At 36.8% G+C, this 17,883-nt stretch overlaps 1 protein-coding gene across 3 annotated transcripts in view; it reads left to right on the top strand.

The window, feature by feature from the left end:
- Nucleotides 1–17,883, top strand: part of TBC1D19 (TBC1 domain family member 19) — a 146,708-nt gene that overhangs the window by 103,310 nt on the left and 25,515 nt on the right. For all 3 annotated transcript variants that reach the window (XR_013766309.1, XM_079154518.1, XM_079154517.1), the window contains one exon: nucleotides 16,929–16,961. Coding sequence is in view for 2 of the 3 variants with exons in the window: in XM_079154518.1 (XP_079010644.1) it covers nucleotides 16,929–16,961 (33 nt within the window). In the remaining variant the exon portion in view is untranslated. The remainder of the gene's footprint in view (nucleotides 1–16,928; nucleotides 16,962–17,883) is intronic.

The raw sequence follows: 17,883 nt of genomic DNA, 5'->3' as shown, positions 1-17,883 counted from the left end.
AGGAGGACTCTTTTCTCTAGGCAATGATTCTTAAGTTGCAGAACAAGAAAGGACAAAAACTAGTCAGTCTACTGTCCCTTTTTTCTTTACCTTAGGCAATACTAAACAACATTTTTATATTACCCAGTTCATTTTCCAACCTCTGCCAAAGATAATATTACTGTGAAATCCCAAGGACACCTCTACCACTACCATCATGCAAACTGGCCTTTCTTTCTTGGCCTCCAGAGGCAAACACAGGTTTGTCGCAACTCTCTGGCACACTCAGCCCTTGACAAGCTGTGTTCTTACAGTGGGCAGAGATTTTCTTACCTCCATCGCCACACCCACACCTGAGATTACCTTCCCTAGGATTGAAAGGACAGGCCATAGTTGTCTCAAATATTTCTCACTTCATTTGAGGAATCAAATGACTCTCTAGTAGATTCATTGAATAGCTGGTAAATAAAATTTCTGAACTGAAGGAAAAATCTTGCAGAAATTTTATAATCTTTTCATGTTTGTTTTTGTACATGTTGTGCAAGTTATTCAACATGTATGAATAGTCTTTATTCATTTGATAAATATTTAGCCCTGTTGTGGCTCATGACTATGAGTAAGTGATCCACAGCAGCCACAAATAAAGTACTTGCTGCCAAGGAGCTTACATGCTAGTAAAGGAGACACACAAGTATAGGGGGAGGAAAATTTTACAGTGATGAATGAACAATGAAAGAAAATGGAAATTTTAGGAAGTTAGAGAGAGCATGGCTATTTTGGATAAGATAGCCAGGAAAGGCACCTCTGAGGAGATAGAATAGAACAAAAACCAGCAATGTGAAGAGTGAGCCATGCAAAGAAGTAGAAGAGTGTGTTTGAAGGTTAAAGGCAGGAACAAGCCGAGGGTTTGAGGAGCACCAAGGTGGCCAGTGTGACTAATAATGAGCCGATACAAGGTAATGTAGGAGAAATAGACAGGGACCAGGTCAGATAAGAAGACAGTTAATGTAAAGGACAGTGTCTATTAGTTTCTTTTCCCCACTCCTTGTGGATAAGCTATAATTTCTTGTTTATTTTCATGTTAGTAATTTGTTTCATTATTGAAAATTGGCTATTTTTTAATATATGACTATTTGTATTTATTTTTTTTCTTCCCACGTTTTTATTGGTGCATTATAGCTGTACATAATGATGGGATTTGTTGTTGTGTATTCATACATGTACATAATACAATGATATAATTTGGACAATATCACTCCCCAGCATATTACCTCTCCCTCTTCTTCCAACCCCTGGTCTCTTTCCTCTACTGGTCTCCCTTTGAAAATGGGCTGTCTTGGGCTGGGTTGTGGCTCAGTGGTAGAGCGCTTGCCTAGCTCATGTGAGGCACTGGGTTCAATTCTCAGCACTGCATATAAATAAATGATTAAAATAAAGGTCTATCAACATCTTAAAAGAAAATGGGTGGCGGCTGTCTTGACCATTATAATAATTCTGGAAGTTAGATTCTCTTCCCACCATTATTGTTTTTTTTTTTTTTTAATAGTTGCTCATTTAATGACTTTTCTAAACTATTTCTATAACGATTGTCTTGTGCACACACCAAAGTCTCTGCTCCATTAGTTTGATGGTCAGCTAGTGATTTGACAGAGATTTCCTTAAATGTGTACAACCAAATTATCAAAATAAAACATACTCTTCCAGACTTTGAAGATCGGCTTGGAGTAGATCATCCCTCCAGGGCTTACCCAGGCCATGTACAACTCTGCCTTAGCCTTCACTTCCTTCTTGCACAGGGCCTAAACGTCAGACAGACAAGAAAACCTAAGGTCTTCTGATGTCTTTTGAGATCCCCCAAGAGCTTTTCAAAGCCTCATTCTCTCATGTAGTTCCTGCCCCATCCTCTTCATCTGTTGCTTTTCAGTCTGTCTAGTACTTGCCCCATCTAGTATTCCTCATAACCAGGGGTGTTGGGGTGGGAGAACATCTAGTATATTTGCCTTTGAACACTCTTGACAAATGATGCCTGGCAGGCCACTTCTATACTGAGAAAGCTCTAAGATTAGGCAGATGAAACAAAGGCAAATCTGAGCCAGTTCCTCAGGTACCTACTAAACAGGTCAAAACACACAAATAACAAATTTTTTGATACAAGTTCTGTATTGTTCCCTGGTCTGCTGTTTTCATGGCTGCTGCCAAGCAGGCGTGTAGGAGATAGTAGGCAGGTAAATTAAGATGCCAAAATACTATCTTTCTTTCTGAAATTCTTTTTTTGTTAAGTTTTCCCTTGGTCGTTGTTTTTTATTAGAGTAAAGAGTTCAAAGAAATTAAGTTCAATGCTCTTGTTAGCTTAACCATTGCTTTGATGGAGGGTCAGAGTTTAGGAGTTCGCTATTCCACTCTTCTTGTGATGGCTCTCCTCATTAATACTTTTGAAAGATCATCCTGACTAGTATGTAGGAAAAAAGTGTCCCTTGAATGTAAGCTTCAAGAGAACAAAGACCTTAACAATTTTCATGAGCAACATGGCCAGCCTCTAGAGTTATGCATGGCCTAAAGTCTGTGCTCAGCTAATACTGAATGAGTAGGCAAATGAATGCAGGAATGAACACAGAATACAGAATGAACAAAAATGGGAAGGATTTTCCTAAACTTATAGGAAAAATAACAGATAAGTCTGGCTGAGACTTTATTACAAGTGATTTTTTTAAAAAAATCTTAATTTATTAATACCATTTGTTTCCTGCAAGGTGGGAAAAATAAATACTTGCTACAGAAAACTGGTTAGGGAAGGACTCTAGAACAGTGATTTGTCAGTTGGGGCCATTACCCCTACACACACATACACACATATACCCCAGGGAATATCTGAAGACTTGTTACAGTGGGATGGGGGGTACTAAGAAATTCAGTTAAACATTCTACAGCACACAGGACAGTCCCTCAGAACAAAGATCAGAAAAGACTCTGAGAAGAAACAATGAATCTTAAATCTCTTTGATAAATAGCAATAGCCTTTGTCATCTACATTAACTAATTTGAAAACCTAATAATCCAAAATTCATTTGAAGTATAAATTTAGACATAAATTGAAAACCTCAATAAAATTTTATTTCAAGTATGACTTTTAGATTGGTATTCAAATATGGTCATATTCTGATGTTGTGGAAAATTATAACTACTGAAATAAAGTAATGGAATTATAGTCTAGAGTTTTAATTGAGAAAGGTAATGGAAATAACTAGAAAACTATCCACTGTTTTAATTTTTACTTTTACTGACCTGTTGGTTATATGTGGAATGAGAATGAACAGAGGAAATGATTATTTCAACAAATGAATTAAATAAATTGTCCCAAGTAATCCCAAATGAAAGAGTGTAACAGTTTGCTTTCAGCTGGGATGAAGTTGAAGTGGATCAGATGTGAGTTATAAAATCAGTGAGGAAAGGAAGGGAAAATATTTAGTAAGTGCAAAGCATATTAATATTTGGGGTATTTTCTGAGTCATGTTTGCTATTTATATCTCATCTAATTCAAGATTTATTTTTGTTGACAAAGTTTACCATTCTGAGTTTTGTCAAAGCCCATTAAATCATCTTCTCATATATATTGAATACAATAGGCAGTTCATATGTTAGATTTTCTGCAGATGCATAAGGGAAGACAAGACTCTTAAAACAATTACCCCATAGCATACTCCTAGAACTTTGAGGGCAGATACCAGAAGTTTCCCCTGCATGCTAATGCCTGTTGGATGCACTCTTGAATGATAGCCAGGTGAATGAAACTTGACCTTTGAGAAGCTGAAGTGATGAGAGGCAAAGGAAAGGACTTTGAAAAAACTGGCCAAGAATATGATTACCTCTTAGATCAAAGAAATGTTCTAGGTGGTATGTGCCCTAGGGTGTTAATGGATTCCTCACTGCTTCTTAGGCCTCTTCCTCTTGTTTGCCAGAATTTGACTGTGTCTTTCTTCAACAAAGCAGACTCTGTAGCCTTTTTTGGAGCCTATACCCTGTAATCTTGGCTAAACTAAAGTGTACTCTTATCTAATTCAGACAGAAAAAGAATAGGTTTTCTTAGGTCTAAATTCATACTTAAATGTGGTACTCTCCCTTCAGCGAGCATAAAATAGCTAGGGGTACACTAAATGTCATACTGGTGCATTTTAAATACATTAATGCACGTGTGTTTCATTGCAACCCAGTGAAATCACTCTTGTTTATCTTCATTTTCACAAATGAAAATAGAAATTGAGAGAGAGTTGGTAATTTCCCAAAGTCAAAAAAATTCGAACTCATGTCTGTGTGGCATCATTGATCATTTAACTTTTCAACATTTATTGGAGCCTCTTTCCTTTTCTGTATCTTACTTATTCATAGATGAATTTTATATTTTAATGTTTTATTTTTAATCCTTTATAATACTTATAAATGCTCAAATTTCCATCATTAACAATATATATTGAGCTAAGCATCTCATTTTTAGAAGATACTATGTTAGATGCAGAAGATATTACAAGAATGAAATGTGGGTCTTACTTCAAATAGCTTATAACCTAGTTGCTTATAGAGCAACTATAAATTCCAGAACTTGGAGAAAAAGTAGTAAAATTGTAATTAACTGTGAATAATATTGTTTAATTGGTGCTTTATAATTATACATAATCATAGGATTCATTATGTAATATTCATACATGCACATAATTTGATCGATCTCATTCCCCAGTGCCTTCCCTTACCCTCCCCGCCTCCCTTACCCTGATCAACTTGCTCTAGTTTACTACTATCCCTTCTATTATTTTAGTTACTTCATTATAATTATGGATATAAGCAGAATTCAATGTAATATGTTCATTTATAGCATAATTTAGTAGATTTCATTTCCAAGTACTTCCCCATACCTATCTCCCTCCCTCTTGATCTTCTTCCTTTACTCTGTTGGTCTTCCTTTTGTTTTCATGAGATCCCTTTCTGTTTTTTTTTTTTTTTTTTAATATATTTTTATTGTAAACAAATGGGATACATGTTGTTTCTGTTTGTACATGAAGTAACAGCACACCATTTCCATATTCATACATTTACACAGAGTAATGATGTTTAATTCATTCCGTTATTTTTTTCCTTCCCCCCCACCCCTCCCACCTCTCTTTTCCCTCTATACAGTCCCTCCTTCCTCCATTCTTGTCCCCCTCCCACCCCCCCCATTACGTGTCATCATCCGCTTATCAGTGAGATCATTCCTCTTTTGGATTTTTGAGATTGGCTTATCTCACTTAACATGATATTCTCCAATTTCATCCATTTGCCTGCAAATGCCATAATTTTATCATTCTTTATAGCTGAGTAATATTCCATTGTATATATATACCACAGTTTCTTTATCCATTCATCAATTGAAGGGCATCTAGGTTGGTTCTATAATCTGGCTATTGTGAATTGAGCCGCTATGAACATTGATGTGGCTGTATCTCTGTAGTATGCTGATTTTAAGTCCTTTGGGTATAGGCCGAGGAGTGGGAGAGCTGGGTCAAATGGTAGGTCCATTCCAAGTTTTCTAAGGAATCTCCACACTGCTTTCCAGAGTGGCTACGCTAATTTGCAGTCCCACCAGCAATGTATGAGTGTACCTTTTTCCCCACATCCTCTCCAACACCTGTTGTTGCTTGTATTCTTGATAATCGCCATTCTAATTGGGGTGAGATGGAATCTTAGTGTAGTTTTGATTTGCATTTCTCTTATTACTAGAGACAGTGAACATTTTTTCATATGTTTGTTGATTGCTTGTAGATCTTCTGTGAAGAGTCTGTTCATATCCTTAGCCCATTTGTTGATTGGGTTATTCATATTCTTGGTGTAGAGTTTTTTGAGTTCTTTATAGATTCTGGAAATTAGTGCTCTATCTGAAGTATGAGTGGCAAAGATATTCTCCCACTCTGTAGGCTCTCTCTTCGCATTGCTGATAGTTTCCTTTGCTGAGAGAAAGCTATTTAGTTTGAATCTATCCCAGTGGTTGATTCTAGCTTTTATTTCTTGTGCTATGGGAGTCCTGTTAAGGAAGTCTGATCCTAAGCCAACAAGGTGAAGATGTGGACCTACTTTTTCTTCTATAAGATGCAGGGTCTCTGGTCTGATTTCAAGGTCCTTGATCCATTTTGAGTTGAGTTTTGTGCAGGGTGAGAGATAGGGGTTTAGTTTCATTCTGTTGCATATGAATTTCCAGTTTTCCCAGCACCATTTGTTGAAGAGGCTATCTTTTCTCCATTGCATATTCTTGGCACCTTTGTCTAGTATGAGAAAATTGTATTTATTTGGGTTTGTGTCCGTGTCCTCTATTCTGTACCATTGATCTACCTGTCTTTTTTGGTGCCAATACCATGCCGTTTTTGTTACTATTGCTTTGTAGTATAGTTGAAGTTCTGGTATTGCGATACCACCTGTTTCATTCTTCCTGCTAAGGATTGCTTTAGCTATTCTGGGTTTCTTATTCTTCCAGATGAATTTCATGATTGCTTGCTCTATTTCTGTGAGGTACGTCATTGGGATTTTAATTGGAATTGCATTGAATCTGTATAGCACTTTTGGTAGTATGGTCATTTTGACAATATTAATTCTGCCTATCCAAGAACATGGGAGATCTTTCCATCTTCTAAGGTCTTCCTTAATTTCTTTCTTCAATGTTTTGTAGTTTTCATGGTAGAGATCTTTTACCTCTTTGGTTAGATTGATTCCCAAGTATTTTTTTTTTTTTTTTTTTTGAGGCTATTGCAAATGGGGTTGTTTTCCTCATTTCCCTTTCAGCTGTTTTGTCGCTTGCGTATAAAAATGCTTTAGATTTATGCGTGTTGATTTTATAGCCTGATATTTTGCTGAATTCATTGATGAGGTCTAGAAGTTTTATGGAGGAGGGTTTTGGATCCTCTAAATATAGAATCATGTCATCCACAAATAGTGACAGCTTAAGTTTCTCTTTTCCTATTCGTATCCCTTTAATTTCTTTGGTCTGCCTAATTGCTCTGGCTAGAGTTTCGAGGACAATGTTGAATAGAAGTGGTGAAAGAGGACATCCCTGTCTTGTTCCCGTTTTTAAAGGGAATGGTTTCAGTTTTTCTCCATTAAGAATGATGTTGGCCATGGGCTTAGCATAAATAGCCTTTACAATGTTCAGGTATGTTCCTACTATCCCTATTTTTTCTAGTGTTTTGAGCATGAAGAGGTGTTGTATTTTGTCGAATGCTTTTTCTGCGTCAATTGAAATAACCATATGATTCTTATCCATAAGACTATTGACACGATGGATTATGTTTATTGATTTACGAATGTGAACCATCCTTGCATTCCAGGGATGAACCCCACTTGATCGTGGTGCACAATTTTCTTAATATGTTTTTGGATATGGTTTGCCAATATTTTGTTAAGGATCTTTGCATCTATATTCATCAAGGATATTGGTCTAAAATTTTCTTTCCTTGATGTGTCTTTTCCTGGTTTGGGTATGAGGGTGATATTAGCTTCATAGAATGAGTTCGGTAGGATACCCTCCTTTTCTATTTCCTGGAATACTTTGAGAATATTGGAATGAGTTCTTCTTTGAAAGTCTTGTAGAACTCGTCTGAGAATCTGTCTGGTCCTCGGCTTTTCTTGGATGGTAGATTTTTAATGGCTTCTTCTATTTCATTGCTTGATATTGATCTGTTTAAATCGTGTATGTCCTCCTGGTTCAGTTTGGGAGGAGCATATGTCTCTAGAAATTTGTCAGTGTCTTTGGTAGTTTCTATTTTGTTGGAATACAGATTTTCAAAGTAGCTTCTCATTATGTTCTGTATCTCAGTGGTGTCTGTCGTGATATTTCCTTTTGCATCATGTATTTTAGTAATTTGAGTCTTCTCTATCCTTTGTTAGTGTGGCTAAGGGTTTGTCTATTTTGTTTACTTTCTCAAAGAACCAACTTTTTGTTTTGTCAATTTTTTGAATAGTTTCTTTTGTTTCAATTTCATTGATTTCAGCTCTGATTTTAATTATTTCCTGTGTTCTACTACTTTTGCTGTTATTCTGTTCTTCTTTTTCTAGGGCTTGTTTTTCATTTCCTCCTCATGGAATATTTTGTTGAGAACATTCTGTAGTGCAGGCTTTCTATTTGTAAATTCTTTTAACTTTTATTTATCATGGAAGGATTTTATTTCATGTTCAAATCTGAAGGTTAGTTTTGCTGGGTATAAGATTCTTGGTTGGCAACCATGTTCTTTCAGAGCTTGAAATATGTTGTTCCAGGCCCTTCTAGCTTTTAGAGTCTGGGTTGAGAAGTCTGCTGCTATCCGTATTAGTCTCCCCCTATATGTAATCTGATGCTTTTCTCTCGTGGCCTTCAAAATCCTATCTCTATTTTGAATGTTAGGCATTTTCATTATAATGTGTCTTGGTGTGGATCTGTTGTGATTCTATGCATTTGGTGTTCTGTAAGCCTCTTGTATTTGATTTTCCATTTCATTCTTCAGGTTCAGGAAATTTTCTGATATTATTTCATTGAATAGGTTGTTCATTCCTTTGGTTTGTATCTCTGTGCCTTCCTCAATCCCAATAATTCTTAAATTTGGTCTTTTCATGATGTCCCATAGTTCTTGGAGATTCTGTTCATGATTTCTTACCATCTTCTCTGTTTGGGCAACTTTATTTTCAAGATTAAATGTTTTGCCGTCATTGTCTGAGATTCTGTCTTCCAAGTGGTCTAGTCTGTTGGTGATGCTTTCCTTTGAGTTTTTTATTTGGCTTATTGTCTCCTTCATTTCAAGGATTTCCGTTTGTTTTCTTTTTGAGAATCTCTATCTCTTTGTTGAAATGATCTTTTGCTTCCTGCTGGTGTTCTTTCAGCTTACTGGTATTATCATTCATTGCCTGCATTTGCTCTCTGATCTCATCCTTTGCTTCACGAATCATCTTAATCATGTATAATCTGAAGTCCTTTTCTGACATTTCTTCTAACATACTGTCATTGGATTCTATTACTATAGAATCTAGATTTGTTTGAATCATTTTCTTCCCTGTTTTTTCATGTTGTTCATGTATATTCCCCTATAGCAGTGCATATCTGGGGTATTGCAGATTTCCCCCTATAGGTTTATAGTGGCCCTTATGGTTTCCAAAACCCTTTCTTTAAGGGGAAATCAATGTTAGCAGTGCCCAAATCAGACACTATGCAATCCTAGACCAAATAGCCCCTATGGGGACAATAACAAAATTGTCATAGTAAACAAAATGAGTTCAAATGTTATCTTCGGTAAAACAAGAAGGTTTTCAGTAAGGTCTGCAGTTTCTAATGGAGGACAAAGAGGATGCAGAGGGATGTAGACTGTGGCTGTTAATGGGATAAGAAAAGAATATACAGAACTTCTAGAAAATAGAATGGGTGAGAGTGTAATCAAAAGAAATTGGATGTTAGCATGCAAAAAAGGGAGAAAGAGACTCTGAGGGAACAGGTAAACAAAAGGAAAAGAGGCAAGAAAAGTAAAGAAATAAAAACTTAAATTTTTTTAAAAAGGAGAAAAAAGAAAATCTACTTTATAACAGTCATATACTAATGAAACCTCCTAGTGTTCAGTAGCCTGATGCATGAGAGGTACCTGACAATGAGCTTCAAGCTTCCAGCAGGCGTCGGAAAATGGGATTTGCCCCACCCAAAGATCGGAGCTCCGGCTTCCAGGATTATCCAAGATGGCCGCTCTGGTTTTGAAATGTGTTGGCAAATGGGGAGCTGCAGCTCAGGGGTGGACGTGGTCAGCTGGAGGTCCTGGAGATGGGATGCAGTTGGTCCGGCAGTGGTCCTGGAGGTCCGGTGTGTTTGGTGTAGTTGTGGGATCCTGGAGGCTGGGTGCAATCAGTCAGTCTAGGTTCCTGGTGATAGGGCGCAGTCAGTTGGTCTGGGGGTCCTGGCGTCAGGGAGCAGTCAGTGGATGTGAGTGCCCAGAGACAGAGAGTGATTGGTCGGGCTGAGGGATCCTGGAGACGGGGCTCAGTCAGTCCGGCCAGGGGTCCTAAGGGGCCTGCCTGTTGTCTCAAAATGGCGGCAGCCACGTGTCTCCCTTTCTGTTTTTTACTTCTCTCTCTCTCTCTCTCTCTCTCTCTCTCTCTCTCTCTAGCTTCTACACATGAAAGAGAATACTCAGTCCTTGGCCTTCTGAATCTGACATTTCATTTAGCTTGATGTCCTCCAGTTCCATCCATTTACCAGCAAATGATACACTTTCATTCTTCTTTATGCCTGAATAAAACTCTATTGTGTGTATGTGTATGTGTGTGTGTGTGTGTGTGTGTGACATTGTCTTTATCCTTTCATTTGACAGCAGGTACCTAGGCTTGTTCCATAACTTAAATATTGTGAATTGTGCTGCTATAATTATCAGTATGCATATGTCACTGTAGTATGCTGATTTTAGTTCTTCTGGATAAATATCAAGGAATGGGATAATTGTGTTATATGGTAGTTTAATCCAATATGGTAAGGAATCTCTTTACCACTTTCCAAAGTGATTGTACCAATTTGCAGACCCACCAGGAATATATAATTATATAAGTGTACCATTTCCCCTACATTCTTGCCAGCATTTGTTGTTTGTATTCTTGATGATTGCCATTCTAACTGGTATGAGATGAAATATCAATGTAATTTTGATTTGTATTTTCCTGCTTGCTAAGGATGTTGAACATTTTTTATAATTTTTATATATTTGTTAACCATTTGTATTTCTTTCTTTCTTTCTTTCTTTCTTTTTTTTTTTTTTTAGAAATACCCGTGTAGTTCCTTTACCCACTTATTGATTGGGTTATATATAAAGATCTTAATTTTTTTTATTATTTGCTCAGTCTATAACTAATAAAGAAGATAAACTGAAATAGCAAAGGCAGGAGTTCAAAAATGATGAGTGTTCACAGGGAGTAAAAAAGACTCAATCAAAGACATAAAGAGAGAAAAAGACTTGAAGAAGAAAGATGGACTCTAGGTGCCCTCTAGCCCTGGGTTTAATGGTTGTGGTGTCATTAGGAAAACATAGTGACCTTCAATGTCCTTCTAATCTGGTTTTAATTTTCAGTTTCTAAAGAGCAGAGTACCTTAAAGTTGGTAAAAAAAAACATTACCATTGAAACATCTTCATATGGACAGTTTTTGTCAAGTCTCACAATTCTTTTTGGCATTTACTTACTTTAAACATAACTGTTAACATGAATTTTAGTTAGCTTATGCTTCAGAGACAATCTTAGTCCCTTTATGTATCAGACAAGTAACTGAAGCTCTGGAGGTTGGTTCCTAAGGTCACCCAGCTGGTTTGTGTCAAACCCACAGTGGAGTTCTAATCTCCTGATTAAAGACCAGTACTTCTCTTGCTGCTTCTCTGTTCGTAATTTATTTATCTATCCCCCATTCATTCACTTACAAAATATATCAGTATGTGTACAGCACTATGAGAGGCATAGAGATAAATAAAACACATTTCCTATTATCTGAACAGTCTGCTAAACAGCTAACAAAATATAGTGAAATAATAGTGTTGGAATTATGAGCAAAGTGGCAGAAAATCCAAAATATGAACAATTAATTATGATAATGAGGTCAGGAGATGTTTCTTTGAGGTTATAACTCCTTAGTAAAGTTCTGGTAGGCTGAATAGTACATAGAATCATCAAGCTCAAAGCTACCAAAGTGCCAAAGTGCATAATGAGGTCCATGATGCCAAATCATCTAGCGTGGCTATGACACACAGGGTAGGAGTCTGAGGGAATGGCAAAGGGACTGCAGATGCAGCTCCGGTTTCAGGACAGGATTGTAAGTGTTTAGAGCCAGATCAAAGGTTTTTAATTCCACTCTGTAGACATTTAGCCAATATTACAAGGCCATAATGTGAATTCCATAAGCACAGGGACAATGATATATTCACTTTAATATCTCCAGAAGCTAAAGAATAGATTTTTACATATTGGCTAATTGAATAAGTAGGAGTTCAGTGAATATTTGAAAGGTAGATGAATAATCAGAGGTAAACAATAGATGTAGAAGCCTTTTTCATGGTTCATCATTATTTTCACAAAGTAATTTGAACCATTTCAAAAGTTGGTATGAGAGCTGAGAGTTTGAAGGAAAGAATACCAATCAGGAGGTTTTTGCAGGATGATAGAAAAGAGTTCACCAGAACCTGATTATAGGCCCAGGAAATAAATGGTGAAAAATGGTAGAGGCAGATTCTCTAGGGCTTCATATACTCATTCTGCAAGCATTTATGAGTACCTATTATATTCCTGAGCACTGTTTATCTCTGGGGATAGAGACAAATAAGAAATATTTCTTGTGCTCAAAGGAATTATTTTGTTTGGAGAGATAAAAATAAAAACTGATTATAAGGCAGTAAGATAAGGGAAGGAAAATAAAGTGTTAAGTGCTGACTTTGTGTCAAGTATTGTGCTATACATTATCATATTTATCTCCACCATCTCATTGGTATTGTCACCATTTTATAGACGAATGCAGATCCATTCTGAACCTTTACAGGGCCTAGGACAGTGCTAAAAATGAAAGCCAACCTATCATAAGTCCAATTAATAAACTGTTATAAAGTCTACTCCATTTTCTTGCCTTGACACATATACCTTCATAACAATCTGGAAGGCCAGGTTCAAATTCAGAATTCTCAGACTCATCAGCTGTCCCTAGTCCATAGTGTCCTACCCCCTTTTCATTTTGTACAGGTCTCATGCTTCCACAAATAGCCACCCTTTCGCCACATCTGTGTCCTAGAGTATATATCCATCAGGCAGGTAAGTCTACCCAAAAGAGCAAGCCCTGGGGGCTGGCTTAGGAGCCTGTGGCCTGGGAAATTCTGGGCCTGGGGTGTGATCTCTAAGAGAAGGTATGGTCTCTGAGGTCCGGGTAGAGCTAGAGGAGGGCCAGAGCAAGGCCTTCAGCCCAGTCCTACTTTCCTTTGTCTAAGAGCAGTTTGCGATGAGGAAATGGGTGAAGAAACTTACCCATGTGTCTGTAGGCAGAAAGTGGTGGAGACAGAACTGAACAGCATTGTCGACACACCAAAAAGCGGTGCCTCAGCCAGAACTGGTCAGCTGAAACAGGTGCTCATGAATTCATTGCTTGGGATGAGGAGCAGGGGATGTCAGGGAGATCTTTCTAGGAGTATTGTTTAAAATTTTGAAGGAGTGAGACAGGGACAGGGCTGGAGGTGGAGGAGAACATTGTCTATAGCTCTTGTCCTGCACCCGAGACAGAAAGGATGACAACCAGTTTGGGAGAATCAGAAGGTATGTTTATGGGGGTAGGGAGGAAGAATAAAGCTCCTGACGTTAGATTGAAGATTAAAGCACCCATTACCCTACAAGAACCATAAGGGGGCATATGACATTTCCCTGTCAGGGCTAAGGGGAGGACTCCAGAAGCAGAAATGGGCTCAAAAGTTCTGCCCTGAAAATTCTGCCCTGAAAGATGAGGAAGGTGGCAAATCTTTATAGAAATAGAGTGTCCAGGAGGAGGCTCAGAATACTGAGCTTTTGAAGTTTGGGATTATATGTTTAATGATGAGGATACTGATAGAGAATGAAAAACAAGAAGGATGGAAGGTGGCTAAGTTTAAAGAATGGACAGAAGAGATAATCAGTCAAAAAGCAAACAGCTAAACAGTAGAAGTTTCTCAGTGACAAGAAGCCGATTCATATAATGTCATCAGTGCATTGGGATGGTAAAGTTTGAGAAGGAACTTTCAGTTGATGTGAGGCCATTAACTACAATACACAGGAAAGGAGATCCCTACATTTAGCAGTAAGAAGTTAGGACCATGGAGATGGAAAATTGTTTGCAAGCATTTCCTGATATATGGGGAAGTATAGAGAGTGAATAGAAATAGTTTTTTAAAAATATTAAGTTGGCTTCAAAGGAAGAAGAGAGATTATACATTTGTTTAACAGAAAAATAGTATCTGGGAAGAAAATTAACTTTTGCTGATGATTATGATCATATGTGAGGATATTTATAATATTCTTGGCTGAAAGTTTACAGTGAAATAAGAGACTAGAGTTATAAATATTTTGATATAACTTATCCATCCATCTCTAAAGAGCACCACTATCCACCTCAAGATTAGTTATGGTCCATAAACTTACCCTCGTCTCTGACAATCATCTCATGAAGCCCAGGCTTCCAGGTCATCCCTTACCAGGTGCATCTCACCTCCCTGTCTTCAGTGCTCTTCTATCAGTGAGGCCTCCTTTGTCCTCCCTAGCCTGGACATCCCATCTTCCCTCTTCCCTCCGTTATTTTTCTTCACAGCATTTTAAACTATCTGGCATGTACTCACTTATTTTATGATGACTTTTCTTTCCATGATAAAATGGCAGCTGCAGTCCTAGTTGAATAGTGTTCAACACAGATGTGTTGAACAATGCACATAGAAGGGGGCGGGGATAATTGATGGAACAGAATTCCAAAGCAGGTATTAGCAAATGTTTTCAACAACCAGCCAGTGGTAAGTCTTTTAAATCTTACTGGCCTCAAACAGTCTCTGTCCTGTATTATTCTTTGTTGTTTTATAAATAATCCTTTAAAATGTAAAAGCCATTCTTAACTTATAGGTCACACATAAACAAGCTCCTCAATGACCTTAGCTTACCAACAGCTGTTAAAGTCAAGGAAACAGGATTCAGAGCAGAGGTGAAGATATTAGCTCTGAAAATGAAAAGGGGTGTGTCTTCCTCTGAGACTGAAAGTGAGGGAAAAAATAAAATATAAAGAGTAGACAATGAGAGAGCTCATGTCAGTGACAGCCTTCTCATACAGGGGATGTAAGGTCTACTTGCCAACTGGGAAAGTTCTAAAAGAATAGGATGGCAAATCAAATAGAGATCAATAAGAAAATTGATAAGCACCACAGAATTCAGCCAGAGTTGGACAATATAAATCTGTGCAGTGTGCTATAAGACTGGGGGGAAATGGGAAAAGTTAGGTCCCAAGAATTGTTGCCTGTGATGCTACACAAACTTCTGAAGCTGACCTAGCATACTCATTAAGAAAAAAAAATTAGATTTCTCTCATACTTTTTTTTTAATTTAATTACTTCTAGAAACAAAGAAATGTGAACTACTTTGTGAATGTTGGTACCAACAATTAACATTTATTATAGGTCTAAGCTATTTATTTATTAATGACTAAGCAATGGTCATCATCTCCTTAATCATCCTAAGTAGGTTCTATCATTATCTCTGATTTACAGATAAGGGAGTTGAAGCTTAGAGAAGTTAAGAAACTTACCCAAATGCACCCAAAGTTCTTGTGACAGTCATATAAAGCCAACCAAGTTTGATTGATACCCAGTCATGCTCTTCACTTATTGCAATATGGTGCTGATTAATGAACTGATATCAACATGGAAGGAGGTTTCTGGTAACAATTATAGATCTTGCCCTGTCTTATTCAGCATTTTTATGTTGTCTTAATGAGGATGTAGATAGGGTACATACCAAATTTTCCAGTAATGTGAAATCAGGAAGAATAGGGAACATATTAGATAGCAGTCGTGAGAATCCAGAATTATATGACTCACCAAAGAAGAAATATAACAGAGATAAGAATGTAATCCTTTACCTAGGTCCAGAAACCACTGTCCAAATGTATTGTGTTAGCTGTGGGGTATGTAGGGAAGAAAAATGCTGAGAGGTTCACACTGATGAACTATGGCTTGCCCAGAGGAAAATTAAGTAGGAAGCTATTTAAGACGATTTCATCTGAAGAGCAATTAAAGAAACTCATAAAACCTTAAAGCTAAAAGCTCCTATGGTGACAGGGCTAGGAAGAGAGCAAATGTTTCTGAAAGTTTTCATATACTCTAGAAGATAAATTAGACTTGGTCTGTGTAACCTTTGTAGTCAGAACTGGGAATAAGAAGTAGGCATTACAAGGAGCCAGAGTTTGACTTGGCATGAGAAATAACTCCCCAAATTAACCTGCACAAAATTATACTTATTGCATTGGGAGTTAATGCATCCCCTATTACTGGACATGTTTTTAACTGAGACTGAACTATCATTTCTTAGAACTTACTCTAAATGACCTGCCAACACCAAGTCTTTGTCTCTAAACATGTCAATGAATAAAACATTTCTATGCCATTTTTCAGAAAAGTAAACTCATCTTTCTTCTGTACTGTTTGTAATCTAATTTAGTATAGTGTTAGATATACAGTGGTATATTACATAAATACTGTTTTGAACCTAGGCTGTAGAGATTCTGATTTTTCACTTGTAATATGACAAGATGTTTAGCACACTGAGTTACTCTTTGAGCATTTCTCTGAAAAGGATGTGTACTTTGCATATGTGTAATTCTTGCCAAAGAAAATACTGAATTTGTACCATTTTCTTGCCAATATTTCTTCTAAACCACATCCCATGATACAATTTTTAGTAAGTTCCCTAAACATCCATGGTGTTTTCTGTAAAGTGATGTTTTCAAGAAGCACCTTGAAAAGCTCATTAACTTTTTAACAGATTGCATTCTAGTAAACAGAATGAAGTTGATTCAGAAGGGACAGTCTGTTCTATTGACTTTCTGAGACCACAAAAATCAGTTTTAAACTTAGTTCTGTGATCTCCCTTGTTATATTTTTGTCCTGGATTTTTGTCCTGGTTTGAGTGTGTGTGTGTGTGTGTGTGTGTGTGTGTGTGTGTTGTCAGTTTTAACTGCTCTACATTATCAATATACATTTTGAAGACCTCTAGTTTGGCTTTCTAAAGGTATTAAAAAACATATCTTATTGGTTACCATCACTAAGTCGTTCTCATATTCATGAACAGAGTTAGAGCAAAAAATAGGAAACCCTTCTATTTGCAGTTTTAATTCTTTAAAATTTACTTAATAAACAGAGGTTTGCTACTTATTGAAAAGAAATACTTTTTTTATTTTTTAGGTGTCATCCCTTTTCATGGATTTTCCATGTATGGTAAGTTGGACTTTAAAATATTCATTGTGTTTATTATACCTTGAAAATTTAAACATTAAGATAACACTGAGTATTATGAGCATTTCTAAACATTGAGTTTAGTATTTCTTTATATGTCCAATTTTTAAAAATCAGAAATAGCAGGTCATCGTAATTGTTTAGGCGATGATTGTTGCATAGATTAAAATTAAAACACACTAAGTTTTTCTGAGGTTTACCATCTGATTCTAATCCAATGGAACAGAGACACACATTAAATTAACTCTAATAGGTGTAAAATCAGTTTGCTTCAATTCCTGAACTAATTCTTATGAGTCTTAAAAAAATAGGTCAGAATCTGAAGGGAAGGACAACACTGAGTTGGAGCTCATGATTTCTCCGGATCACTGGTGTGCACAGCAACAGTGACACTGGAGCATTTGGTCATCCTCTGGAAAAGGCATGTGCAGGAGCAAGAGTGCCAAGTGCCTCATGGGCCCCACTTGTCACTGTGGAGAAATGCAGGAAGCTTAACAGAGTAGGAAAAGGAGAAATGCCCTACTCTAACTTCACTTACTTTTAATATGTTCATGTATTACGTATAAACTTGCTATTGTTGTATCCTGTATTTCTACCCCTTCCATTTAGAATATACAGAAGTGCAATAAATTAACATTTTTCTTTTTGAAAAAGCACCTCCATGTTATCAGACAGAGTGAATGACATAATATAAAACTTTTTAACAACTTTCAATGAAAAGAATACTGAATAACTAGGAACTTTATGTTATACTATCTCATGGTATTAGTTACAGGTTTGATTACAGTGCACTCTACTCTCTAGAACAATCAAAATTTTATAACATAGTATTTTTCCAGCATATAATAAATGTGAAGAATCTAAAATAGAAAACCTAGAAAGCTTAAGAATATAATTTTTTATC

The sequence above is a fragment of the Sciurus vulgaris genome, assembly GCF_902686455.1.
Source record: "Sciurus vulgaris genome assembly, chromosome: 9".
Classification (NCBI taxonomy): Eukaryota; Metazoa; Chordata; class Mammalia; order Rodentia; family Sciuridae; genus Sciurus; species Sciurus vulgaris.
Note: the sequence above shows the minus strand (reverse complement) of the source record. Positions and strands in the feature narration are given on the sequence as shown.